Genomic DNA, 27,760 nt, shown 5'->3' on the forward strand with positions numbered 1-27,760 from the left:
CAGGCAGAGCACTGGGAGCTAGAAGGCTTTCAGAAAAAGACATGAGGGGCCTTAAGAGTTATGGGTTTGGCTAGGAAAATGGACTTCTCCTCACTAAACTGTGGGTTTCTAGAGGCTGGAATATTAGTCTCCTTCATTTTTGTGGCTCTATGTCTCTGAGTTCTGCACCTGGCTCATGATAGGGGTCAGTCAGGAATTGTTGAATTGAATGCAATTGCTGCTGTCAAGATTTTAGGCCCTATGCCTGGGTCAGTGCGTAATGTGGGGACAACTGGGACCAGCTCTGGGAGCTCAGGCCATGCTATCTTCTTTTCTTCTCCCAGCCCTGCCCAGAAAAGTACTGACAAGATAAGTATAATGTGTCTCAGCACAGTGCCTGGCACAGAGTATGTCTTGATACATGTGAGCCAACATTAGAAATTCTACAGGCTTATTACCCGTGTAGGCTGTTTGTTTATTCTGTCATCAAATGTTTTTGAGCACCTACTCTGTGTAGGAAGTGGCCCCTGAACCTTTGCAGACTATGAAAAAGGGATAAAAGGTAGTGTCTGTGCTGTCAAGGAGCTCAGCAGAGAACACATGCGAGCTGTCAACAGCTGGAGCACAATTATAAAGCAGCGCTGCAGCACTGCGCAGCAGTGTAAACCGAGCCCCCGAGGCCAAGTTGGGAGGAAGTGGAGTGAGGCGGTCCTGAGACAGGTGTGGAGAGGCAAAGGTGCTCCTAGGCAGAGGCAAGATTGGGGGCGGTCCAAGGTAAGCTGGATAGACATGACTGTGGAGAGATGGAATGGGGCATTCTAGCTAGCAGGAGCAAGGCACAGAGGCTGTGCTAGTGGGACCCTGAGCCCTCCTCTCCTGATCTGCCCTGCCTTTCCATGCAGACACTGCTGAATGAGCTGGACCGAAGTTTGGGCCGATACCGGGATGAAGTGAATCTGAAAACAGCCATCATGTCCTTCATCAACGCAGTCCTCAATGCTGGAGCTGGAGAGGTGAGGCAGGCTCCTTCTCCTTGGACTTGCTGTTCCTTGACTTTCTGGACCTGGGGTAGAGTGTGTGAATGTGCTTCCTGGGGAAGCAGCAGAGAGCAGAGGCTGAGGCATCTGGTTGGCGTGGCTGCCACTACCATCACTGTCTTCAGATTCTCTTCGTAACCTCTTGCCTCTTCATTTGAGGCCAAGAATAGCATGTCCTGAACCTCGCTGTCCCAAGGACAACATCATGTCAGCCAGATCTGGACTACATGTGACCCACAGTCTACCTTATCTGTGTCTCTTCCCAGCTGTGGTGAGGACTAAGTCTGGCTTTCATTCCCCACAAAATTCCTTTTGATTTTACCTAAACCTGGGAAGGCTCCTGGGGCATTTCCTACATATTGTGCCTTATGAGTGTCATGGACAGACCCTGAGCTAAGCCAGCTGGTGAGGGCTCAAGGTGGGGGGATCATTTATGGGAGGAGGGCAAGTTTTGGCCATCCTTTCTAGAGCTTTCTAGGGACCTGCTTCTGGACTGGTTTCTGGGTTGGCTGGCAGTGCCCTTGTAATGCCTTCTGTCAGGAGGTGTGGCTGTTGGTTCCCCTTCCTTTGGGGTCAGAATGGGATTCTCAGACTATAAAAATAGCAATATTAGAAGCACTTGAAGAGCCGGTGAACTCTTGAATTCTAAGGCAATCAGATTCCCTGGTTAAGATCAACCTGAAGGACAAAAGATTCAAAAGGGACAATTTAACGGTGTTTGCTTTTCCCTCTTTTCTGCCAGCATACTGGTTTTTGTTGTTATTGTTTTTGTTTGTTTGTTTGTTTTTGCATTTAGTCCTGATGATCTGGGTTAGGTGAGGTGGGTAGGGGGAACAATCTGTCCCCGAGATGCTGACATCACCTTTGTTAATACCAGCTATTGATGGCTGTACCTGTTCTGATTCATAGGTACCCATATCTCATCAGGGACTTTTTATGAATATCACTCCTGCCAGTAGGTAATGTTATGCCCATTGTACAAACGAGGAAACTAAGGCTTTCCCTTAATTTCAAGGTCACAAAACTAATAAGTGGCAGAGCAGCACCAAGATCTGTCTCGTTCCAAAGCTTGTGCTCTATATCACTCGACAACACTGTTGTTTGATGCCAAAGGCTAGAAGAAAAGTGGTAGTTTCAGAAGGATGTGAGGCAGGAGACCTAAAAGGCGCTGGGCAGTGGGCTTGCTTTAGAGAAATAACAAGGTCAAGATGTCTCTTCCTGCCCTTTCTTGGAACTCTGAGACTTGAAGCAGCTGCAGGTGAGTTTGCTCCAGGAGATGTGGTGGCAGTACAGCTGGGGGCCACTGGGGACTCTCGTAGACACTGAGACCAGCCAATTAGTCTGGTCTTCTCTTGATGACTCCCAGGATAATCTGGAGTTCCGCCTGCATCTCCGGTATGAATTCCTGATGCTGGGGATACAGCCTGTGATCGACAAACTTCGGCAACACGAGAATGCCATCCTGGACAAGTAAGGCCCACGCCACCCATCCCCACTGCAAACCTGTGGGGACAGTGCCTCAGTTGGGGATGGTCAGGATCTTTGTGAAGGCTGCCCTTCTCACTAGAGACCACCTGCCATGCCCGGCTGCTATTCAGAATCAGCTCCCTGTGGGGCAGGTGTGCCCTGCCTGTCCTCTTTGTTACCTGCTTGTCTCACCTCTGACGTTATAGACAGGTGAACCCAGTAGTCCTCAACCATGGCACTACTGCCCCCTGGGGGACATTTGGAAATATGTGGCAGTGTACTTTGATTTACAAACTGGTTGGTGGGGGCACTACTGGTATTGGTTGTTTGGGGCCGGGAATACTAAATGTCCTGCAGTGTACTCCTGCTCAACAAAGAAATGTCTTACCCCAAATGTGCACTGTAAAGCCCTTGTTGATCAAAGGACACAATTAAATTCCTTTGCATTACCAGGAAGCCCCCTCTGGTCTGTCCTGTCAGTACAGGCTATTTTATTACAATGGGTTTTAAGGGAGAATGAATGGATCCTTTTGAGGTGAAGTGGGGGTGTGTATGAGTGGGTATAGGAAATGAAGGAGAGATTAGCTTACAGTGCTGCCTTGGGGACAATAAGAGGACTCTGGGGAAGATAGACGTAGGGTGATTTTATCCCCCAGAAGACATTTGGCAATGCCTAGAGACATTTTGGTTGTCACACTGTGGGGTTCTACTGGTAGAGGCCCGAGATGCTGCCAAATATTCTATATGCACAGATCAGCTCCCACAGCCAGGGATATTCAAGTCCAAAATGTCAACAATGCCAAAGTTGAGAAACCCCATCTAAGGTTATGAGACTCTGGGTTGACTTCTCTGAAAGAGGGTTGTGGAATCCTATGAAAGAGGGGGAGTGTAGGCCTCAGACAGTGGCTTTTTTCTGGTTTTGCCTTGACCTCGCCTGAATGAAGCTTTCAGATTTAGCCAGTGGGGGACTCAAAGAGGCTGTACCCCTCAACCAGGGATGTCCTGGCTGTAACACCTCCTCTCTCTATGCCCCTATCCTGTCTAGGCATTTAGACTTCTTCGAGATGGTCCGGAATGAGGATGACCTGGAGCTAGCCAGGAGGTTTGACATGGTGAGGAGCCTGTGGGTGGAGTGATTACAGTGGGGTCTCAGGTGGTCCCCCAACCACTTCTCTAGATACTGTGCTGTGCTGGGGCCAGTGTGGGCTGGGATCCCTGGCGGTGCCCCCATGGCCTGTGTATTACTCAGGATTCTCCAGAGAAACAGAACCAATAGAATTTATACACGCGCGCGCACACACACACACACACACACACACACGTGTGCACACACACATACGTACAGAGAGAGAGGGAGAGAGAGAGGTATGAGAGGGTATTTAGTAGGGGAACTGGCTCACATGATTATGGAGGCTGAGCAGTTCCACGACAGGCCATGTGCAAGCTGGAGAACCAGGGAAGCTGGGAGTGTGGCTTAGGGCTAGTCCAAAGGCCTGAGAACCTGGAGTTCTCATGTCCCAGTTCCAGGAGAGAGAGAGAGAGAGAGAGAGAGAGAGAATTCGTCTGTGTTCTATCCAGGCCTCAGTCGCTTGGATGGTGTCTGACCACACTGGGTGAGGGAAGGTCTTCCTTACTCAGTCCACTGACACAAATGCCAAGCTCTTCCATAAACACCCTCACAGCCATACCCAGAAATAATGTTTTACCAGCTATCTGGTATTTAACCAGATACTTAACCCAATCAAACTGACACCTCAAATTAACCATCACATCCTGCTTCTGGAGCCCTGATAGTATGCTGGCTCTGGTGGGCCTCACCTGGTGGGCCTCACCTGGTAGGGCATCTGCCTAGAGGAGAACAAAAACCCCAAAAGAAAACCAGTTCTTGCACGTGATTAGTCTCAAAAACTTCTCCTGGGCTGACTGCTTCCTGCCTTCTAGCAATTTCCTGAGTCATCTCTCCCCGTCCCTAACTAGATCATGCTTAGCAAACCAAATCATATTTTCATTTTAGCCTTAGCAATCCTGAAAACACACAACTCTGCTGCTTAAGTATTGTATTATAATATCCCTAACCAAAGAGAAACATACTTTTGGGTGGTGCTTCACAGTTTTCAAGCACTATCCCATTATATTTTCATAAAAGTCCTGGATTCATAGAAAAACTGAGGTCAGAGCAAATAAGCAGCTTGCCTGTTGTTGCACAACTGGAGAGTAGATCCAGGGTTTGAACCTGGGTGGTGGACCTCTGCCATGCTGTTGAATCACCCATGCCCCTGCTTCCTTCTCTTAGTTTGGATCAGTGGTTCTCAGCCTGGGGTGATTTCGTGCTCTCTCCCACCCTCCGCCCAGGGGGCTTTGGCAATGTCTGGAGACATTTTTATTTGTCACAACTGATAGGAGGGCTGGAATCTCGTGGGAAGAGGCCAGGGAAGCTGCTAAACTTCCTACAATGCACAGGACATCCCCCCACACAAAGAATTATCCAGCTCAAGATGCCAATAGTGCCGAGATTAAGAAATCCTAGTTTATATAATTATCTCCCTCCTCCTTTTCTCTGTATCTCTACTTTTAAGCCTGGGCCAGAAGCAGGGGAAGAAAAGCTCTCCTGGGAGATGGGGCTCAGGGGATGGAAATGGTACCCCCTCTCCTCGTTCACTGTGCTCTCCACTCCCCCAGGTGCACATCGACACTAAGAGCGCTTCACAGATGTTCGAGCTGATCCACAAGAAGCTGAAGCACACTGAAGCTTACCCCTGCCTGCTCTCTGTCCTGCATCACTGCCTGCAGATGCCCTGTGAGTACCCTGCACTTGCCGCTGCCCTCAGCTGGCTCAAGCCCTGGCTTGCTTGAGACAGGTCAAGATGAGGCCTCAGGACCTCCCTGGGTTGGTGAGTCTGACCACGTCTACCTCTGCATTCACCCTCAGGAGGCCAATCTCCATGACTCAGGCCCCTCTTCCCTCCCTCCTTGGAGTCAGGACTTCCACCATCACACAGGGAAGGATCTGAGGACTAGGCCTTGAGCAACTCCAACATTTTAGTCCAACAAGCAGTAGCTTGATTATTGCAAAATCAAACAGCCCTGGCTGTCAGCTCATGACAGGGGAGTGATCTGTCCTCCTGGGACATTCCAAAAAGCTTTGTGCTTGGAGGAGTAGCACACATGTACGTTTTCTCAAAGGTTTTATCAGCTCTTCTGTCTAGTCCTTGTTGACTTCCACCCTAACACCCTGGCCCCTGCTTCTCTCTATACGTATGTGCTCTCTACATCTATGAGAGCAGATAGCTAAGTTCTTAAGATCCAAGTGTACACAGTGATTGAATAAATTACACATAATTGCTAATAGCCACCCTAGAATGCAATTTGAAATGAGCTTTAAGTGTATCATTTTGTACTTAAGCTCTTAACAACAGAGAAAATTGAAAGCTAGTGTGGCCCACCATAATGGTCAATCTAGCCAGACTCTCCTTAGTGGTGGTGGTGGTCATGGTGATGGTGAAAACTACAATTTATTGTGTGCCAACTCTGGGCCAGGCATGATGTGAGGTCCTGTAGCACATCATCTCTATACCTCAAAATGACCTAGGAGTGTGCGTTATCTCCATTTTTCCTGGAACAAATCTGAGGCTGAGCGAGTTTCTTACAAACAGAAGGAATTTTCATTTCTTTGGGGTCAGGGCTTTAGATGAAACATGTTCTACCTCTGTGAGCCATTGACCTGGCTTTGAACTGTTTCTCTGGGTGCAAAGTAGATGGAAAACTATGCCACTGTGCAATGCATGTGTCAGTGGAGTGGTAGAAAGGAAGAGGGACACAGTGACCTGGACAAGGAAGCTGTCAGTTCTCCAAAACTCAGCCCAGAAGGTCTTCATGGAAGACATGGACATCCCTGGGAAGCCTGACTTCTGCTCCCAGGGTTTCCTGTATTTGATGTCCCATGGGCAATGTGAATATATCCCTCTATTCTGTCCCAAAATGGGGCTTTGCAGACATGATCTTCCACCTCATCGTCATTATGGTTTGATTTTGATGTCAGGATTACATTGGTTAGCTTCCTATGGTGGTCAGTAGAGAAAAAGGGCTTGGGGATCAAGGACCAAGGAAGAATAGCTTGTGGCTATCACGTGAAAAGGAAATCCATGTCTAGCCAAACTATGATTAGGGTGGATGAGAGTGCCTGTGAGACCAGGCACAACACAAGATGCCTTTGCCTTCATAGTTCAAGGTCACCTCCACTGGGAAATCTTCCCTGATTCCATTAACCACTTCTCTAACTCTTTTGACTCTCTCTCAGTGCACCTGTAATTGGTGTCCATTCATTTTTCTCTATAGAGCAAAAGTGTGGATAATCCTAAAATCTTTTTCTGTGCTTTTATTTTTCTGGAGACTTCATTATTCAGCATGTAATGTTTTGGAGCAGGTGTTTTTCATAAATAATGTAGAAAGCAACTTGAATTTCCAGGGTATAGTATGTGCAGGGTCTAAACAGGGAAGAAAGGAAGCCAGGAAACATTTCAGGGTGTAGGGAAACGTCAGGAGGGTGACACACTCATAGACCAGCTGCAGATGATTGAGAGATGACTGGATTTGTGAGTCTCCATTATCAGCAATGGCATTGCCTCTTCCACCAACTGTGAGTTTGCCTGGTGGGGAAGGGTATGCCTCACCAGCCTGAACCTAGGCAGTGGCGCTAGGGCAGGGCCCCAGGGGGCTCCAGCGCGCCATAAAGATATGATGCCTGTCATCCCTTAGACAAGCGGAACGGTGGCTACTTCCAGCAGTGGCAGCTCCTGGACCGCATCCTCCAGCAGATTGTCCTCCAGGATGAGCGGGGTACGGACCCTGACCTGGCTCCCTTGGAGAACTTCAATGTCAAGAACATCGTCAACATGTGAGCAGTGGCCAGCCTTTACCCTGTCTTCCTCCACTTTTCCCATTTCTCCCACTCTGGGTCTCACTAGTGAAACCTCAGGTCCCTGTCTCAACTCACATATCACCAAGTGGGTCTTGAGCAGCATTGTCCAGTAGAACTCTCTGAGCTAATGGAAATGCTCCATATCTGCACTGTCCAATATGGTGGCCAAATAAGGCTATTGAGTACTTGACGTGAGGCTAGTGTGACTGAAGAACTGAACTTTAAATTTGATTTTATTGAAATTAAATTCAAATAGCCACATGACACAGGCTAGTGATTACTGTATTAGATAGCACAGGTGTTTAGGGTATGTGCTCAACTCTCCATGATCCACTGCATGGGTTGGATGGAGGGCGGATTTAAACACATGACATAGAGAATGCAAGCTATGGCACATGACTAATCCAATGCTCCAGCTTGTTCTGTATGGCCGTGAGCCAAGAATAATTTTTATATTTGAAACAAACAACAAACAAACATAAGAATACATGACAGAGACTGTACATGGTATATAAAACCTAAAATACTTACTCTGGTCCTTTATAGAAGTTTCCGGACCACTAACCTAGCACATGGCCATTTGATCACAAGGCTGTTGGACAAGGTTGTCAGAGCCCAAGGCCTTCTGGCTTATCATCTTTTACTGACCCTAGATATAGAAAAATGAAGAGAAACAAATTTAAATATATATTAATTAATAATAAGACCTTACATTCACACTGATTTTTAATTTTAAACTTTTACTTGACTTTTGGTACGAGTCTGAGCCAATTGCCCTTAAGAAGATAAGTTGGCTCCCATTGATTCATATGTTGCATTTCAAAACCAAGTAGAAAATGATTTTTGAACTGTTCCTACTACTGTTCATTTGCACAAATAGTTGGATGTTGATGTAGTTAGAATCCTAACTGATATGTTGGACAAGGGCAACTAGTAAAGTAATCAAAAGGCAGCATTATTTTTATTTTCTAATTCTTTACACTATCTAGTGGGGAAACTCTTCCACTCCTAGAGGATGAAAATTCAGGTCCAGTGAAGTTTTTGCTTCTTCTTGGGCAATAGAAATCCTAAGATCACTTAAAGCTGCCAAGACAGTCTCAAGTCTGCAACTAGGAGAGCTAGTCCCAGATGCAAATCAGCATTCTAGGCTTGATTTAGACTTAAATCTCTCTCTTGAAGTGGCTGGGGCCATGAGGCTGGACTGGGAAGGGTGTGTGTGTGTGTGTGTGTGTGTCTACTGTGTGTGTGTGTGTGTGTGTGTGTCTACTGTGTGTGTGTGTGTGTGTGTGTGTCTACTAGCTAAACCAGTTTAGCCTAGGAGCAGGAAAGGGGAAAGGTCTTACTTATTCAGATAACTGAGTAAACAGACTTCCTGCTGCTGGGCTTCACACATGGGTAAAGATGTCAGTGTGTTCCTGGGATTTTCAGAAGTTTCTTGCTGGTGCCTCTCTTTACAAAACCCAGCTCTCTGGCCTTGCAAGATCTTTTTCCAGCTGGCTGGCCAGCTCCTTCCCACCCTTCCGTCAGTCAGCCCCTGGTTCACTAGCAATCCAGTGCACGTGGACTCATAGTGTTGACATTTGCAGTTTTCTCCGTGGTGGACCCCTTGGACAGGACTGAAAATAGCTTCAGCCCAGTTCCTCCACAAGGATCTTTCCTGGTCAGTCCTTCTCCACCCTCTGGATTTGCCTGGCATCGAGTCAGACTGCAGTCCACCCTGCCTCCTCCCAACATCAGGGGACATGGGTCAAAATTCTGAGTGGGTCCAAAGAAACCCCTTCCCTGGATGATGGTGATGGAGGTAGCATCCTGGGGGCCAACAGCAGTGGCTCTCTCTAAAGAAATCTCCTCAGCAGATACGACCCCCTCTCCATACTCTGTCCCTTCTTTATATCCTTGATGTGGTTGAAGAGGCTAAAAGTCATGGATCTAACTCTCCCACATTTTCAGATTTACAGAAGAAATGATTATTAGAATCTCACTTTGGGATTTCATCTGTCTTATTCCTTGGTGTCTAGGTAAAAAGCTTAATTTTAACACCCTATTACAAAAGTGTGGTATGCACGAGGCCTTCCGATGTTTTAGACACATCCCCTTTCACCCTCAGCACATCCATTCTGTACTGCTGGGCGTGGGCAATTTCTCTTGCTCTTACACACTGGTCTTTATAAGCCTGGCCAGGGTAGGGCCAATATTTTGATCTCTTTGTGATGCAAAAACCTGTTTGTACAAAGGGGTATAAGTCATTATACAACTGAGGGGAGCCTGAGACTTAATCCCAGTCGTACCATTAATTAGCTCTCATCCCAGCTCGGGTCTCTGAGACTCAGTAGCTTCAACAGCATCACAAAGGGGTTGGATTATAAGATGTCCAAGGCTCCGTTCAGCCCTCACGGTTCACATGGACAGATCAGGAGAATGGGGCAGGGATGGGGACCTGGAGAGACATCTGGGAAGTCAAAATCCTAGCATCCTTGATGTGGCTGGATGGTTTGGAGATGAAGGAACTAACCTGGGGAGGAGAGATGGCAGGTCTTCTGGGAGGCTGTGAGCCAATGGTCATCCACCATGTGGCCCTTTCTTCTCTCCCCCTCAGGCTCATCAACGAGAATGAAGTGAAACAGTGGCGAGACCAGGCAGAGAAGTTCCGGAAAGGTGAGGGCTTCTGTCTTGGCCTGCTGCATGCTCCGCATCCCCCAGCCCAGCCCAGGACCCGTTTCGTCCCATGGAGAGGGGTGCACGTACTCACACTCCATTCTCCCACCTCATCTCCTGTCCCACCCCCTTCCCAGAACACATGGAGCTCGTGAGCCGGCTGGAGAGGAAGGAGAGGGAATGTGAGACGAAGACGCTGGAGAAGGAAGAGATGATGCGGACACTGAACAAAATGAAGGACAAGCTGTCCCGAGAGTCCCAGGAGCTGCGCCAGGCTCGGGGACAAGTGGCAGAGCTGGTAGCCCAACTCAGTGAAATCTCAGTATGTGGACACCTCTCCCCTCTTTACATAACCAAGCTGAGACCCTGGGCTTTAAGACAGGTAGGCAGAGCAGGTGTGGGGAGGACTGAGGACCCCAAGATGAGGGGGAGGAGAGAGGGGACCCTCAGGCCAGGAGAGAAGGAATCTCTGAGGCTGTATGGGTGGCATCTTAGTGTTAATTAGGAAAAATAATGCCTCTTCCTTTGGGAGACACTGTCCCAGGAAGCACACCTTGGAAAGCAGAGAGCAGGTGGGATTTGGGTTTCCCCTCACCCTCTCAGCTGGATGTCCTTGTGCAGTCAGCAGCCTACACAACTGTACCTATCAATACTACTGTAGCATTATGATGACTATGACTCTGATTGTCCACTGTCTGTGTGTGTGTTTGACTCTGTGTGTGTGTTAGATGTTTGGTATACAGAGACAGAAAATGGGGGTGGGGGTGGCCTATGTGTGTGAGATGAGAGCAGGATTTGGGATCTAGAATAGAATAAGAGTAAGAAAAGGAATAGCAGTGGGGGACCTGAGTGGCATCATCACTAATGGACTTGTCCTTTCGGTTTTTCTGTCTCCTCACAGACAGTCCCTGTGTCTTCCCCGCCTCCCCCTGGGGGCCCATTCACCTTGTCTTCCTCACTGACAACCAACGACCTGCCTCCACCCCCACCTCCTCTCCCCTTCGCCTGCTGCCCCCCACCCCCACCGCCACCCCTCCCACCTGGTGGGCCTCCCACTCCCCCAGGTGCCCCGCCTTGCTTCGGCATGGGCCTGCCCCTCCCTCAGGACCCCTTCCCCAGCAGCGAAGTCCCACTCAGGAAAAAGCGTGTCCCCCAGCCTTCCCACCCGCTGAAGTCCTTCAACTGGGTCAAGCTGAATGAGGTGAGTAACCAGGAAGGGGTCAGCATTTTGTCCTCTACAGCCAGGGGCAGCCAGATCCATGGGTTGCCTGCCCATGCTTTGCAGATCTCCACCTGGGTTCTTTCTTTGGTGGAAGGTCAGGGCAGTCACAATGGGTGCAGAAGATGGGATTGCTGGTGCCAGGCAGCTCACAGTCCACTGGGGAGATCATCTACACGGGGAGAAAAACTGGCATGTGTCATGCTCACGCTGGCAAAGCCACCTGCAGATGGAATTTCTGTGTGCTGAGACTTAATGGAGTAACAGTGACATCAGAGCATGGGCCAAGCTGGGGTGTTTTCTAGACAAGACAAGGCTGGGCTAGGATTTCAAAAACAGGATAGACTGGAGGAAAAGGGTGGAAAAATAAGCAAAGAGCTTGAGCCAGGTTTCAGAGATAGTAAAGATCAGGGCAGTGCGTACAAAGGGCCAAAGCGTGATGTCAAGATGCAGCCATTTTGGTGTCCTCCCAGGGGGAGCTGCACACACTGGCAGTATTTCTAGACCAACTGTGAGAAGCCCTCGTGAGAAACATCCACTAATAATCACCAATTCCAGGCCCACATGTGGGAGTTGATTCCTCTGTTGACTCTCATGAGCATAGAGTAGAGATGCCCTGAGTTGCATTAGACCCTAGTAATTGAAGGCCAGTTCCAGCCTGGGCCAAGTCCCGCCTCTGGTTCTGCACCATGGCAAGTCCTATTAAGAGGACCAGTGGCTTCACATGGCAACTGGTTTCAGTTGCCTGACCTATAAACACATGTCAGCAACAACCATGCAGATACCAGTTTAACGTCTCCATTTGCACTTCAAATGGAGACTCAAGTGGGAAGAGACGTGAGATTGCTAAGGAGGTGGTCACCTATTTGTTAGGTGCCTTCTCCTAATGGTAGACCAGCTGGCCAGTGAGTGTGAGGTCTGCCTTACATAGAGCTTTATGCTGGGGGCTATGGTGTATAATAATGAGAGGTGATGGATGACGTTGCTCTTTAAGAGCATACAATCTGGCAACTTAGGAAAGAAACACCTGGAGATCCTGGGATTGGTTGAGGGAGAGGTGCTAACCTGTAACCAAACCGGGTTTGGCTCTAACTAGCTGTGTGACCTGTGTAAATCACTCATCTTGTCTGTACCTCAGTTTGCTCCTCTGTGAGATGATCTCTACGATTCCTTCCACCTCTGGTTGTATAATCTGGATGGAAAGAAGAATGAATACAGCCCATTCACAGTCTCCTCCTGAGCCTCTGATAATATCTCTACCCTGAGTTATTAAAGTTTTAGAGCCATCTGTTAGCAGCTTTTCAAAGCAAGATTGTGAAGGTCTGTGACAACTGCACTGCACAGCTGTGCCCTGGGGCTGCTTCCCATGGCCAGCAGGCGAGCCTCAAACGCCAGCTGCCCACAAGCAGGCAACAGCACTCAGAGCAGAGGCCCCCGGGCTTTGTGGAGACCTCCATTGCTCATGATCAGAAATAACATATTTTTATTGTGGTAAAAAAAGTAATTTTTGTCTTCTATACTTACAACTTATAATTTAAGGTTGTAAAAATGTAATGGAAAGTTACCATGCTCGACAATGGTTAAGGAAGAGAGACAAGGCGGCAAATGTTTGTGCAACATTTTCGTCATAGGGAGCATTGTGCTTAAAGTTTTTCTCTAGGATCTGGTCACAGGAAAGTCTATCTCAATTCCCCAGGGACCCAGAGCAGGCCGGAGTTTCACTTCCAGACTGGAAAGTGCAGGTTTGATGGCACAGACAATGGGGAGCATTTGTAAATGTTGCAAATGTTCTCGGCAGGGGTGGGTGGAGGGGCACCGAGTAGTATTTGAGAACCTACTCTCTTAGTTCCCAAACTTTTGTGTGGCAGGAGACTAAATGCATATTTAATCATTTGTGCTTCAGGTTCCTGATCTGTAAAATGGGGGTAATAATATCCATGTCAAAGGATTGTTTTGAGGATTAATTGACTTAATGCATAAAGACTACTTGGAACAGTGACGACACACAGAAAGACTAAATAATAATAATAGTAGATTATTATTAGTGGCACTACCATGTGTGCTTTAAGCAAGTTATCTCACTTAATCCTCACATCAACTCAGTGAGGCAGCATCACTGAGACTCAGTTTCCTTTTGTGTGACATGGGAAAAGAATAGTGTCCCTCCATTGGCTCACTGTCCACATAAGGCAGGGCTGAGAGCTTCTGCCAGCTGCGTCTGCCTGACCCCAAAGGCGATGCTCTATGAGGGAAACATAATGAAGTACGTTCTTGAGAAAGATTTCCGTGGCATCTAAAGGTTATCTACAGAGGGGCAAAAGTCCCAGGAATCTAGACTGGAGATGATGGAATCTTGGCCAGAGTGGGAGAAATTTGAGTATAATTATACAAGGTGGGCAGAGCGGGGCAATGTGGTTCAAATTAGGATGATGATGATATTAGCAACAGACCTCCCTCCCTGTCTCAGGCCTCAGTACACCTCGATGAAGAGCCTCAAGTCCTCCAGCAAACGTGGGGAGGCTGGGGTGGGGCAGGGTTAGGGAAGAAGTGAGAGAGTGGGGTGCCCCATCTGTCTCATGGGGAATTCAACCCAGTGTCGGACATCCAGCTGTCTCTTCCAGCCTCCCCTAGAACAAAGACGGAGGGAACATGTTACCTCTGTGGGCCCCCCCTCTCCCCCTGCCTCCACCCCAGGCCTAGATTTAGGTGCAGGTTTCCCTGCTGAGTAGACTCTGGGTCACTGGGCAGCCAGGCTGCTAACCCCCCTTCCCCACCTTCCCTGATTCAATTCCCTTTCCCAGCTCCTGTCTGCCTCCCACATCCCCCTTTTCAGGAGCCTTGCTCCTCTCCTCAGTGCTCCTCCCCTACCCCACGCATGCTTCTGTGTACACACAGGCATGCATGCACGCATGCATGCACACACTCTCATATGTGGTGGTTGTTTCTGCCATGAAAAGAATGTGTCTGTGTTGGGTTTGGCCAGTCGCCTGTATCTCTTGCTGCTCTGAGCTTCCCAGTCCAGCATTCCACAAGAGGGTCCCTGGCCTTCGGAAGTCCACAGGAATGTCCCCACCCCCTGACTCTGGCCTAGCCTCCCCTTTCCAGAGTTTAAGAAAATAAAAGTGAGTGAAAGGTATGTTTCTCTCTCCAAGTCTTGCTGAGGGGAGATGCAGGGAGGGGGAGGAGGCACTGATAAGGTCCCCAGAGGAAGGCAGGGAGGTTCTCTTTTAAAGGACAGGAAAGCTCTGGACCAGGTGAAGATTCTTAGGAGGAGAGGGTGCACATGCCGGTGGGGCTGGGGGTCTGTTCTCTGTGCTCTAAGCCATCAGCGGGGTCATGAAACTGCCAGGGTGATGTTTGGCTTGGCTACCAGCTCCTTCCCACTGTCCAGTGCAAGCGTCCTGCACAGAGACGGGCACCTCCTGCACTGAGAGACCTGGAAATGTAGAACCCTAGGCCCATTCTTCTCATAAAGGATGGGGACACCTTCCCTGCATCAGACCAATGGGAAATGGTGGCAGAGTGTTGCTGGTCTGAGCAGAGCCACTAGAGGGGCCAGGGTGTCTGACCTTTGGCAATTTGTCCACTTTCTGGGAATCCGGGAAAGAAATGTCCATCTCAGATATGGAAAGTAAAGTCTGTGCTGAGGTTTTGAGGATCCCAAATATGTGAGGGCCCTAATCCCTCCAGTGTTACGGGCCAGCGATGAGATCAGCCTCCCACCAGCCTTGCCCTCGAAGGTGAGTGGGCCTGTGTGGAGCCCCGAGAGCACTGCTTTTGCTTTTGCTTTCCTGGAAGTAGTGTGGTGCACCCCTCATTCCAGCACTCCCAGCAGTTTCTGGAACATGCTTATGTGTGGCCCCGTGCCAGAGGGAGGGGGAGGAAGTTGTCTCTGGCCTCTTCCCTGGAGCAGAGTATTGAGGCGGGGGGGAGATTTGAGGGGGACCCATTCCAAAGGTCTGAAAGCCTGGCCATAGCAGTATGTGCAGTTAGAGGACAGGTGGGGTGGGGGAGGCATCACGCATCTCCATAAGGAAGGAGTCGGGTCAACCATGGGGTCTTCTCCCTACCCTGAACCTTAGGAGCGTGTCCCTGGCACCGTATGGAATGAGATCGATGATATGCAGGTATTTCGGATTCTGGACCTGGAAGATTTTGAAAAAATGTTTTCAGCCTATCAGAGGCACCAGGTAAAAACCTGCCCTCTCTGGCCTCTTGGGTCTTGACTTCCACATACCACACCCCTCAACCCCCAAATTCAGGCCCCTTCATCCTCCCTCCCTCCCCTCCCTCCCTCCTTCCCTCCTTTTCCCTCCCTCCATCTCTTCCCTCTCTCCCACCCTCCCTCCCTCCCTCCTTTTCCTCTCTTCCTTCCCTCCCTCCCTCCCCACCCTCCCTCCCTCCCCACCCTCCCTCCCTCCCTCCCTCCATCTCTTCCCTCCTTCCCTCCTTCCCTCCTTTTTCCTGCCTTCCCTCCCTCCCTCGCTCCCTCTCTTCTCTCTCTTCCTCCCTCCCTTCCTCCCTCCCTCCATCTCTTCCCTCCTTCCCTCCTTTTTCCTGCCTCCTTCCCTCCCTCTCTCCCTCCCTTTATTCCTTCCTTTTTTTTTTTTGTCTTTTCGTGACGGGCACTCAGCCAGTGAGTGCACCGGTCGTTCCTATATACGATCCAAACCCGCGGTGGGAGCGTCGCCGCGCTCCCAGCGCCACACTCTACTGAGTGCTTTATTCCTTCCTTTTACTTCTTCACATGTACAAGAGAACTTCAAAAAGTTTGTGGAAAAATGGAATTAGAAGATAATATGAATCCTTCCATGAACTTTTTGAAGGGCCTTTGTCTACTGCATGGTTTTATTCTTTATGAGGTACCATGTTCCTGCTGCGAACATACATACAGACCAGAGGTGTGAGTCTGGTAGGGGAAACACCCCTGTATTACAGTTTGTATTTACATGTCAAGTGATGGAATTGTTTGCACATTTCTCTCATCCCGGAGCACTGGAGGTGGAGTTTCCAGGCCTGGCCACTCTTGTCCCCTGCTCTCTTTGGCCCAGGATTTAGGGACTATACCTAGAAGGCATTATAACTTCTCAACTATTCTCCACCATATTCTCATCTCCTGACACCCCCATGGGTCCACCGAACAGAGGATGTTAGCAATGCAAGGAAGGTGGAGGTGTGCTTCATGTCCCTTCAAGGGCTGAGGCTGAGGCTGGGCCCTGGGCAGGCCTGAGAGGCCCTGGGCTTTGCTCTAAGGCCGGTATGGACAGACGCCAGCCAACAAGTCTGGTCCTCCAGCCACAGAGGAAGTCGGGGGAGTGAGCTGGTGGCAGAACGCAGAGCATCCCTGAGGCAGGGGTCTCAAACTATGGCAAGTACCTTAGGGACTGCCAATAATGCTGATTCTTGAACCTCATCATCACATGAATATGATTTGGGAGATGAGTTAGGACCCAGGAATCTGCATTGTGACTAGCACAAATGGGGGCCTTCCCAGGTCCAATTTGTGAATTACCCACCTAGCGGCCTTAAGGTGCTTGCTTTCTCTCTGGCCTGCCTCCGAGGGGCTGTTTCCTCCCTGGGTTGTGCTACCACCTTCCCCGTTCTCCCTGCTCAGCCTAGGGCTCCAGTCTTGAGGACTTCCCCAGGGGCCAATGAGTAGGGTCTGTGGCCTCCTGGGTCTTGGGCAGTGGTTGGAAGCTATGGCCTGGCTCCCCACTGGTCTGGAGAACATGCCCTGGCCTGCTCTCTGCCAAGTGAAGGCCTGTGGATGCCCCTTCCTGAGGGCAGACAGAACAGAGGACACATGTGTCTGTCCCCAGGGAACTGGCCGGGGTTGTGGGGAGCAGGCTCTGGCCCTGTCTTGGATTCTGTTTATTTAATTCAAATGTGGGTGCCCACAGCATCTGATTCTGTACCCCTGATTCCATGAAGCACTTGCAGCTGCGTGCTCACTCAGGCTGGTGAGGCCACAGGCAGCTAAGGCTGCTGGTGCTGGAAGGAATTCTGCTGAGCCCTGGTGCTCCTGAGGAGCAGGGTTTCAGGGGGCTACCAAGGACAGAGGGAGCATGTGCAGGGGTGTGTCAGGCATGGCAATCATATGCCTCCCCTAGGTTGTGGGTCTTCCTCCAGGCCAGATTTCTGGCCTGGCCCACCCAGTCTCTAGGGACTTGAGGTGCGGCTGGGATGGGGCCAGTCTGGAAAGAGGGGGTATGGGGCTTAGGACAAACTGGGTCTGGGGCCTCCCCACTTAGTGAGCTGAGAAGAGTTAAGACGGAAAGACCCCCTGTTCTGTCTGCCCTCACTTCTGTTCACCTCCTGAGCCCACTCTGTCTGTGCCCTGCTTTGGGGCTGGGCTCACACACACTACTGTCACTCACTGGGCCACCTAGTGTCTGGCAGGAGAGCTGGAGAGATCGCTGAGGCTGTGTTGCCCTCGTCGCCTCCTCTGCCTGTCATGGAGCCCTGGCTGGTGGGTCGAAGGGCAGGGGAGGTCCTGAGAGCTGTGGGCTCCCCTCCATGCCCTATGCAGGTTCTAAGTTAATGGTTTCAACTCCATCAGTGTCAGGAAGGGGCTGTGCCTCCTCAGCTGCTCTTAGCCCTCAAAGGACAGATGAGGGGCAAATTCATGGACATGCTTACCCTGCCTTGATGAAGACAACTTTCTCAAGCTTCCAGCTCGTGCATTTGTGTCTCCTCCCCTGTTTAGAAAGATGAGCTCATCCTAGGGAGGAGGACTGCCCTCTGCCCTCTCGGCAGATTCTCAGCAGAGGAGACGGAAGAACAGGCAGTCAAGGCCTGGGAGGGGGAACTCGCGGGCCTGGTGTGCCCCAATTGGGGAGTGGTGGTCCCACTGGGCCCAGGGCAGGGGGGAGGAGCTGCCCAATCTCTGCTTTGTGGGGAGTCTCTATGGGTGCATGTCTGCTAGAAGCAGCTTCTGTCCAGGGTTATGTCCAGGTTCCTATCTTCAGCCATGGGGGTCTCATTGGGATGAAGTGGGCAGAATAGTTGCCCAGAAATCCCCATGTCTGTCCTGCTGTTCCGGGGTCCCCGAACTTCTTGGCTAATGTTGTGCATGTTTAATTCTCTGTTGGCTGTGGCTGCTGCCTGCCTAGGAGCTGATAACTAATCCTTCTCAGCAGGTGAGTCACTCTTGGGACTCTGAACACTCCAACTTTTAACCACTGTCCTGAACTGCTGCCCTGTACTGGGCCTAAAAGAGAGGGGACATTCCACCTCCTACCTCATTACCCTTCCATACAGGGTGGCATGGGGGAGGGTCCCCAAAGAGAAAGAAGAAATGTAGGAGAGGGAGGCAGTTCACGCAGACCCCGGCAGCAGCAGAGGTGACTGTCTAGTGGAGTGAGCAGAGGGCTCACAGGTCTGTTGTCCTACCTCTGGCCTAAGGTGAGGCCTCCCTGTGGTACTGCACAGGCTGGGCACTGCAGAACTCCAGGTGCACGATTCACGAGATAATGACGCGAATGGTGGCCCCTGGAGTCGCGCCACATAGAGTGTGCGCTTGGAGGGACCTCCCAAAGTAAGAACAGTGTGCTAGACAGCCTCCTGGCTACCTCGTGAGGGGCCTGAGAAGAGAGTGGGGCCGGGTAGACTCTGAGTTATTGGGAATCTGCCTGCTGGAACTCCAGAGGAGAGAATTCTGCAAGGCCTTCTGCCTCTGTTTCTGCGCCTGCGCACTTGCGGATGTCCTCTGCCCTGAGCACATTGGGCTGTGCCTGAAGTCCCCATGAGTCAGGAATTATGAATTTATGAGGCTTGGAACCAACTTCTCATCATAAGCCTGAGGAGGCTCTCTGAGTGGGGTGGTGGGAATGGGGATTGATTCTGTGGGGGACGTGGTAGGTCATGTCACATTGTCCAAAGCCACAAGCATTGGCCACACCCTCCTCCATAGGAACAGCCAATCTCTGAAAAGGGGGTTCCTCAATGCCCCCCCCAGCCCATTCTAGCCCAAGGTAAAGTCCCATGTACCTCCTGTTAGAGTCAGTTAGTAACCACTCTCCTCTCTCTCCTGTCTTTCTTTCCCTTTCCTTCTTCCCCTCACACCAGGAGCATTCCCAGGTTGGTAGGAGGGTGGTTCCTGGGGGGCGGGCAAGAAGAGGACTGGGGAGAGCACACACCTCAACTCCTCCACTTGACTTGGTTGCAGAAAGAGTTGGGCTCCACTGAGGACATTTACCTGGCCTCCCGCAAGGTCAAGGAGCTGTCGGTCATTGATGGTCGGAGGGCTCAGAACTGCATCATCCTTCTCTCCAAGTATGTGCTTGCCTTGCCTCTGTGGCCCCCACTCCAGAGTAGGTTCCTTGTGGGAGGGAATGGGCCCTCCAAGGAGCTGATGCCCACGACGGGGATAGAACAAACAGAGGTTGTTGAGTTGAGTGCCTGGGGGAGAGAGGTGGCAGAGGAATGGGGTGACGGCAGTCTCCAGCCTCCCCCTCTCTGCTGTCCTCTGGGAAGGGGTGGGCATTGATTTAGAATCATGTGGAGCAGTAGTGCGGGACTCTGCAGACAGGACACTGTCCTGGCTGCGAGGCCTCGATCAGCCTGGTCAGCATCTGGCAGCTGAGTCGCTCTAAGCCCATGGAGGGCCCCATGCAGCTTACACCCCAGAGCAGCATGATCTCAGCCCCTGAGTATTTCCCGTGGCTGCAGAACAAGCAGGGCAGTATCTCACTCACAGCACAGCTTCTGTGCGGGGCCTCCTGCCCGAGCCAGGGTCAGAGGGCACTGCCTCCTATTCTATTCTTAGTGCTGCCCCAGCTGCCTCTGGGACATCCGCCCCCACCTCCCATCCCCTGTCCTCCCACAAAGCCCCAGGCCTCAGTTTCTCTCAGTCAATGATGGGAGAGAGTTCTGAATCCCCAGGGTTCCTAGTGCGTGTGCACGTGGAGGGAATAGGGAAAGGCTGTGGGGGAGGGGGAGTGTGCTGGGGTTGGGGATGGCTTCTCCCTCTCTCCAGACATCAAGACTGATGGGAACAGCTGGGTGGGAGCTGAGGTGCTGCTGCCAGAAGACTGAGAGTGATTCTGTTTTCTGAGAATGAGAGAAGCAGGAAACTGCCCCCGCAGTGGCCTGCTGCTAGTCCCAACCTCCCACGGAGATGCTGTGCATGTTTTAGGCATGAGGAGGAAGAGAAGGATCAGACACCCTTTGTCCTGTCTCCTCAGTCAACACCGGAGACATCCCTTTTACTCCCAAATGCCCCTATCAGCTCTGATGGAACCTCACACAAGAGACCAGAGACTCAAGTCTCTCTTTAGAGACTAAAATGCTCATGATCGAGCTTATGGAGTGAATCATATTTGCTTAGTCTGAGAAGGCTTTGCAGAGGAGAGCAGGAGGGGGTACTGTCAAGTGGACCCCCAAGTTCACGTTAGGAAGGGAGAGAAGGCCGAGGCTGTATCTTTTGGAGAAGGCTTGGGAGCTGTGCTGGGCTGAGGGGCCAGACTGCGCTGCTCAGGGAGTGGGGTTTTGCCTTAGGTTGAAGCTTTCTAACGAGGAGATCCGGCAGGCCGTCTTGAAGATGGACGAGCAGGAGGACCTTGCTAAGGACATGCTGGAGCAGGTGAGGACCCTTGTGGGAAGGGAAGGAGAGCTGAAGCGAGGGTTCAGCCACACCCCCTCCTGACAGACCCCACAGAGGCTGAGACTCTTGGGTCAAGGAGAAATCAGGTTGGAGGAGTCGGGTAGAAAGTTATAGAAACTTCCTTGGGCTAACCTTTCAAGGACCCTGGAAGAAGATAGGAGGTACAATCCTTTATGAATCTCAAGACAAAATCAGCGTGACCAATAGCGTATCTTTCCCCTATCTCTTCCATCTCAATTTGTAGTGTCCTTTAAGAGAAACCTAGAGAACACCAAACAAAGGCACCATCAATTGGATTTCATTAAAATTAAGAACATCTGTTTATCAGAAGGCACTATCACCAGAAGGAAAAGACCGATCAAACCTTAGAGGAAGATATTTGCCATACAAGAGTACTTTAAAAAGTTAGTGGAAAATGGAATTAAAAGATCATACGAATCCTCCCATGAACCTTTTGTAGATCCCTTATATATATATATATATATATATTTCTAACACAGATCTCATATTCAGATTAAAGAAATCTACAAATCAGTGAGAAAGTGACAAAGAAATCAACTTAAACATGAGCAAAAGATATGAGCAGGCACTTCATGAAAGAAAATTTCCAAATGGCCAATAATCATGTGACGATGTGTCCAGTACTATTAGAGAAATATAGCAACCACAATGAGGTGGCACCACATGCCCACCAAAGTAGCCAAAATTAAAAAGACTGACAATGCCATGTGCTGGCAAGGATGTGAAGCAAGTGGAATTCCCTTTCAGCACCATCATTTTGGAAAGCTATTTGGCAGTGCATACTAAGGCTAATCATACACCTACCCTATGCCCATAATGCCACTCATAGGTATATGCTCAAGAGAAACAAGTTCAAATACTGGCTGAAAGACATACACAAGAATATTTATAGCAACTTTATTTATAAAATCCCCACACTGTAAACAACCCAGCTGTCTATCAACAGGAAAGTGAAGAAATAGACTGTGGCATGTTCCTACAATAGAATACCACTCAGTGATCGATAAAAAACAAACTACCGCCATGCACATGGACGAATGTCAGACATGCTGAGCAAAAGAAGCCAGACACAAAAGAGAATATATATCATGAGTTCATTTATATGAGGTTCGAAGATAAGCAAATCTAAGGTGATAGGATTCAGTTGAGAGGCTATATTGGGGCGAGGAGGTGGCTTATTGGAGTGACGCAATTGACCTTTCTAAGGGGATGGAAATGTTCTGTATCTTAATCTGGATGGTAGTTTAGATGGGTGAAGATTTTTGTCAAAATTCATTGAACTGCACATTTAAAATGGGTGCATTTTATGTAAAGTATACTTTGATAAAGTTGTTTTAAAAAGAAAATAATCATTGAGCTGTGTAGTTAAGTATAGTGTACTTTACTGTATGTAAGCTGTATGTCAACTTTAAAAGGTGAAGGAAAAAGAGTCTAGAGTTGGTGCCCCGTCATCCCCTTTGGGCAGATGAAACATAAACCATTCATACGATGCTGCCTGTCTCTTCTAAGGCCCCCTCCCCATCTTGAGCAGTCAGTGTATGGCTTCTCATGCCCTGCCCCCCACATCAGCTGCTCACCAGTTTCTTGTCTCACTCGCACCTGCTCTTTGCAGCTCCTTAAGTTCATCCCGGAGAAGAGCGACATTGACCTCCTTGAGGAGCACAAGCATGAGATCGAGCGCATGGCCCGCGCTGACCGCTTCCTCTATGAAATGAGCAGGTTGGGGCAGCAGGCATGGCAGGAGGGGCTGGGGGAGGGAGGTGGGCAGCTCAAGGGGGAGCTGGAGCTGGCTCGCGGAGCTGGGGCGGGTGGGGGCTACCTCCTGATGTAGCTCACCCTGTCCACAGGATCGACCACTACCAGCAGCGACTGCAGGCCCTCTTCTTCAAGAAGAAGTTCCAGGAGCGGCTGGCTGAAGCCAAGCCCAAAGTGGAAGGTAGGGCTGAGGGCTGGAGGAGGCCTGGAGTGGAGAGGCATCTGGAGAAGTCAGGCTGGTGGGAGTCAGTGAAGAAGGGCAAAGGAAACCTCTTCCTTACTCTCAACCCAAAAGATAAAAAACAAAGTGAAAGACAAAATTTAAAACTATGATTATTTTAAAAATATGCTATTATTATTGTAAAAAATATGTTTATACTAGCACATGTGCCAGCCATGTGACATGGTCCCTGTGCGTCAGCATTCAAACTCCAAGGTGGGGCATTTGGTGACATCTGCCCCAGCATGGGACAGAAATGTTGAGAAGATAATGATAACAGCCAGCACCTAGAACAGTGCCTGGTGCCTACTGAGCTCATCAGTCTTTACCCTACTGGAGAGGTATCAAGTGCAAAGAAGATCTCTGAGCATGTTATTCTAAGAGTGAGTCATTCAGAAAGTAGAACATTGTGCAAGGTGATCCCCGGAGGCATCTAATTTCCAAATTCAGGGAAATCCCTTCAACACCATGTCCAGATGGGAAATTTGTAATTAAATGAGAACACTATGCCAAGCAGTGTGTGAAACACTCTACCCGGAGGTCTCATTTGGTCCTCACAACAATCCCATGGGAGGGTGCTGTTATTAACCTCTGTGTGCCTCCATTCTCTCATCTCTAAAATGGGGCTGTTAGTTACCTGAGGCCATGCTCCTGGCAGGTGTGGAGCCAGGACAGGAACGCAGATGCTGTTCTTCACAATCCATCCCTTCATTCTTGTCCTGTAGTGCTGTCCAGAGGGCATCTCCCTGGGGCTGCCTGTGGGGATGGCAGAGGAGAAAGGGGCATGGAGTTGGGGGAAAGGTGGGCGGTCAAGATGGTGGGAAGACATGCACACCCAGGAGGGGAGAAGCAGGAGAGGCTGGGGGCTCATTTGTGGTGAGGACAGGACCAGCAGAGGGAACAAGGGAGCCTGTGTCCAGGATGCTGAGGGTGCTGGGCTAGGGCAGCATGGAGCATGTGCCCCCCCTGCTGGACACCAGGGCCAGCCAGCACTCCCTGGGATGCCCTGTCCAGAGAGTGGCAATCCTGGCATCCAATGAGCTGTTTCAGAGAGGATTCTGGGGGTAGAGTGGAGCGTGCAGAGCTAAAGGCAGACATTCTATGTAATCTGGCCCCTGTTGCCCCTCAAACCACATGCGCTCACACATGCATGTGTGCTCATGCAGCAAGGGACCTGCAGGCGGTGATCATAGATAACTGGCCAGAGAGAGGAGGAAAGATATCATAGGTGCCTCGCCACCTCTAGGGTATGGCGGTATCTCCTGCCCTGGTTGGTGATGGGTGAACCCTTATCCTCGCTACTTTCTTTCCTCCTGCCGCAGACTGCCTTTGAGGCATGAGACACAGACAAGAAGATCAACCCAGGACAAATGTGCTCAACTCTGTGTGTCTTGGCTCAGTGGAGCAAATATGAGCAATTGCCATTTGGAGCTATAGAACCAGAGTAGTTTAGCCACCAGGAAGTTTTAATCTCAGACAATTTTTTGCTCCTAAACTAAGAGTTAGTCAGTGGATGCCTAGGACTAAGTCTCCCTTTAATATCAAGCTGGGCAGAGCAAGACGTGTTTGGGATAGCAAAACCTGCTGGGGAAAGCCACTCTTCTATAGCTCAGCTCTGTAATAATTGCTCTGCTGTAGCAGAGCAGGGAAAAGCTGTCTGAAGTTGTGTACTACAGAATCAGATTGGTGTGCCTGACTGGGGACAGAGACAAAAGAATTGTGCAGAAGTTGGGGTTCATATTGCTCCTTCTAGTTCTCCCAGGAAATATTGTTGGAAGAGCTGAGATTTAGCCTCTTCCAGCTGGGTGATGAGCTATTGACACCCACTCTCCCATCCCCCTGCAGGGGCTCTGGGTCAATTGCCTAAAGCCAATTCACCAAATTTGACAAATTTACCAATTCTTCTATGAATATATTCATGAACATATTTTTCTTGAATATACTCTTGTGAATGTGTTCATTGCTGAATATACCAAATTTACCGATTCTTATTATGAATACATTCACTGAATATAGTAAAGATGAATATGGTTGCACATGTAATATTCTTATGAATATATTCATGAATATATTATTCTTGTGAATGTATCTAAAATTTTAGGATTGCATATGGAAGTTTTTCCATATACACTGATTTCCTTTGAACTCTTGTCATTTTGTTTTGCCAACATTTTAAGCATTTTTAGAAGGATTCCTTTGCAAATTTTTCAAATAGCATATCAAAATTAAAAAAAAAATCTTAACCAATATAAATTACCAGAAACTTTTATAAATAGGTTTATTTTAATAAAATTTTTACTGAAATGTAACATGCTTATAGAAAAGTACACAAATCATTAGCATCCTACTTAGTGAATCTTCATAAAGTGAACCCACCTGCGTAATGAACACCCAGGTCAAGAAATGGAATGTTTCCAACACCCCAGAGTTTTTATTGTACTTCTCCCAAACATTACCCCCTCTCACTCTGGTTTCTCTTCAGATCGTATAAATCTTTCGCCTTTTACCAAACATTACCCCCTCTCAACCATCACTCTTTCCATCCTCTCTAAAGTTAACAGCTATCTTGACTTCCACATTAGTTTTGTCTGTTTTGAAGTTTATACAAATGGACTAATATTGCGTGAATAATTTTATGCTGGCTTCTTTTACTCAACATTATGGTTGTGAGTTATCTCTAATGCTCTTTGCAGCGATTGATTAATTCATTTTCAGTGCTGCATTTTATTCCATTATATGAATACCCATATACATAACTTACCAATTCTATTTATAATTTAAAAAAACCTGCAAACAATCCAAATGCCCATCAAGAGGAATGCTGCTTTTAGGCATGGAGTTATCAGCTTAAAAGTAGACAAACTTTCCTTATTACTCTCTTTACAGCTTTCTTTTACAGTTACTTATTTTTAACTGCTTTTAAAGTTTCTGCAAACTCTTAGTCAAGTTGTTTTTATTTTATCTTCATAGCAGCATCTTAAGGATTGTTCATTTTGACATAAGCCAAAGATCATAGGATAGTTTGGTCTTTCATCACCACGTTTAATATTCAAAAACCATACCCCATAACTAGTAGCCAAAATCTCAGTGTAAGATTCGTATCCCACTCCTGCACATCCACCATAAACGAATAATAGCTGAGAAAGGGCCAGAGCAAAAACATCAGAATGAAATACTGAAGTTTTGGATACTGTTGGTATTCGTTTGTATTTCTAACAATTGTATCTTTTAAGGAGTTGGGGGGGAAATGCTTAACATGCCTTAAGGTTGAAAAAAATTTTTAAATGATATTCAACAGGATGTCAAGTAACTTATTTCATCATATCTAAGACACCATTAACTGTAAAGCACATCATTATTTTATAGAACAGAAATAAGAAGGGAATATTATAATTGATGACATGTTAGAATTTAATTGATGGATTTTTTCTTTCCAAAATATTTATAAAATACAGTATTGCAAAACAAGCAGAAACAATCCCATAAAATGTAAAATGCTGAAATTTAAATTTTTAAGTGCTAGGTTTAGGGAAGTAACAGTGTTATATTCATGCATATATTCATTAATAATCATTTAATACATGCAAGAAAAGATATTCTCAGATATATTCTCAGGAAGAACTTGTACTTACGAGAATAGGTTATCCGGTAAACTGGCCTCTGGTGAATTTGTCTCCTCCTCTGGATGTGGGTGGATGTGGGGACATGGAGAAGATGGGTCTGCTGAGGAATGGGGATGGTCTCTGCCCCACTAAGAGTTGCAGACACTTGACAGTGCCATTTCTGAACTCTGTTGTGGCACCTTCCTGGAGTTCAGGGCTCTGACCTGTCTCCCCTCTCCCAGCCATCCTGCTGGCCTCCCGGGAGCTGGTGCGCAGCAAGCGTCTAAAGCAGATGCTGGAGGTTGTTCTGGCCATCGGCAACTTCATGAACAAAGGGCAGCGTGGGGGCGCCTATGGGTTCCGGGTGGCCAGCCTCAACAAGATCGCCGACACCAAGTCCAGCATTGACAGGTGGGGACGCCCCTGCTTCCTGAGCCTCCACCTCACGTCACCCTGGCCTCTCCCCTCCTCCCACTTATCTTTCCTCCATTTCCCAGCCCAAGACTCGTTGTCTCTTTCCCTTAACACCCCACACACCCCACCCTGGTTTCCTCCTGACTCTCATTCCCAGTTTCCTCAGTTCCTTACTCCTGACCTGACTTTCATCCACAGAAACATCTCTCTGCTCCATTACCTGATCATGATCCTGGAGAAACATTTCCCTGACATCCTGAACATGCCTTCGGAGCTGCAGCATCTTCCAGAAGCTGCCAAAGTCAAGTGAGGGGTCCCTCCAAGACTTCCTTTTCCCCATGATCTCACACACCTTCCTCCTTCAGGGCCTATCTGGGCTGACTAGGAATGGGCAGTGTCTCAGGGTCTGCTCCTGGAAGAACCGAACAAAGAAAATTTACTCTTAAATCCTTATTTCAGAGATGCTCCAGAAAACAACAGTAGGGGAGTGAGGAAGTGAGCAAGGGACAGAAAGAATGCCAATAACGGAATGTGATGAAGCTGGTTAGCACTGTGGGCAAATGGAGCTTAGACTCACTAAGGAACTCTGGCAGACAGTGTAGACACCTGCTGCAGTTATCCCACCCCAGGAGAGAGAGCTGGGCAGTCATGCAGCATCTCCTGCCAGTCATTAGCTGACGGGCTGGAGGGCAGGGATCATAGTTCTTGGGCCACAGTGTAGGCAGAGGGGGCTTGGTCTCAGAAAAAGTGCTCACACAGTTGGAAGAGTCCGGGCGATACACGACAACGATGGTCCAAGGAAACACGGTTGGAGCACCAACAGCATCGGCTGCAGGCAAGAAATCAGACCTGAACATATAGGCTGATAG

The 27,760-nt window shown here is 48.9% G+C and overlaps 1 protein-coding gene across 2 annotated transcripts in view; it reads left to right on the forward strand.

Moving 5' to 3' along the window:
- The window catches only part of DAAM2 (dishevelled associated activator of morphogenesis 2), a 109,162-nt gene that overhangs the window by 74,862 nt on the left and 6,540 nt on the right, over positions 1-27,760 (forward strand). For both annotated transcript variants that reach the window (XM_063098393.1, XM_063098394.1), the window contains exons 7-21: positions 882-992; positions 2,383-2,486; positions 3,529-3,595; positions 5,163-5,280; positions 7,239-7,377; positions 9,998-10,056; positions 10,194-10,378; positions 10,958-11,257; positions 15,358-15,465; positions 19,443-19,549; positions 20,774-20,858; positions 22,513-22,619; positions 22,748-22,836; positions 26,720-26,888; positions 27,090-27,197. In XM_063098393.1, the coding sequence (XP_062954463.1) occupies positions 882-992; positions 2,383-2,486; positions 3,529-3,595; positions 5,163-5,280; positions 7,239-7,377; positions 9,998-10,056; positions 10,194-10,378; positions 10,958-11,257; positions 15,358-15,465; positions 19,443-19,549; positions 20,774-20,858; positions 22,513-22,619; positions 22,748-22,836; positions 26,720-26,888; positions 27,090-27,197 (1,856 nt within the window). The remainder of the gene's footprint in view (positions 1-881; positions 993-2,382; positions 2,487-3,528; positions 3,596-5,162; positions 5,281-7,238; positions 7,378-9,997; positions 10,057-10,193; positions 10,379-10,957; positions 11,258-15,357; positions 15,466-19,442; positions 19,550-20,773; positions 20,859-22,512; positions 22,620-22,747; positions 22,837-26,719; positions 26,889-27,089; positions 27,198-27,760) is intronic.

Source organism: Cynocephalus volans, chromosome 5, assembly GCF_027409185.1.
Source record: "Cynocephalus volans isolate mCynVol1 chromosome 5, mCynVol1.pri, whole genome shotgun sequence".
Lineage (NCBI taxonomy): Eukaryota > Metazoa > Chordata > Mammalia > Dermoptera > Cynocephalidae > Cynocephalus > Cynocephalus volans.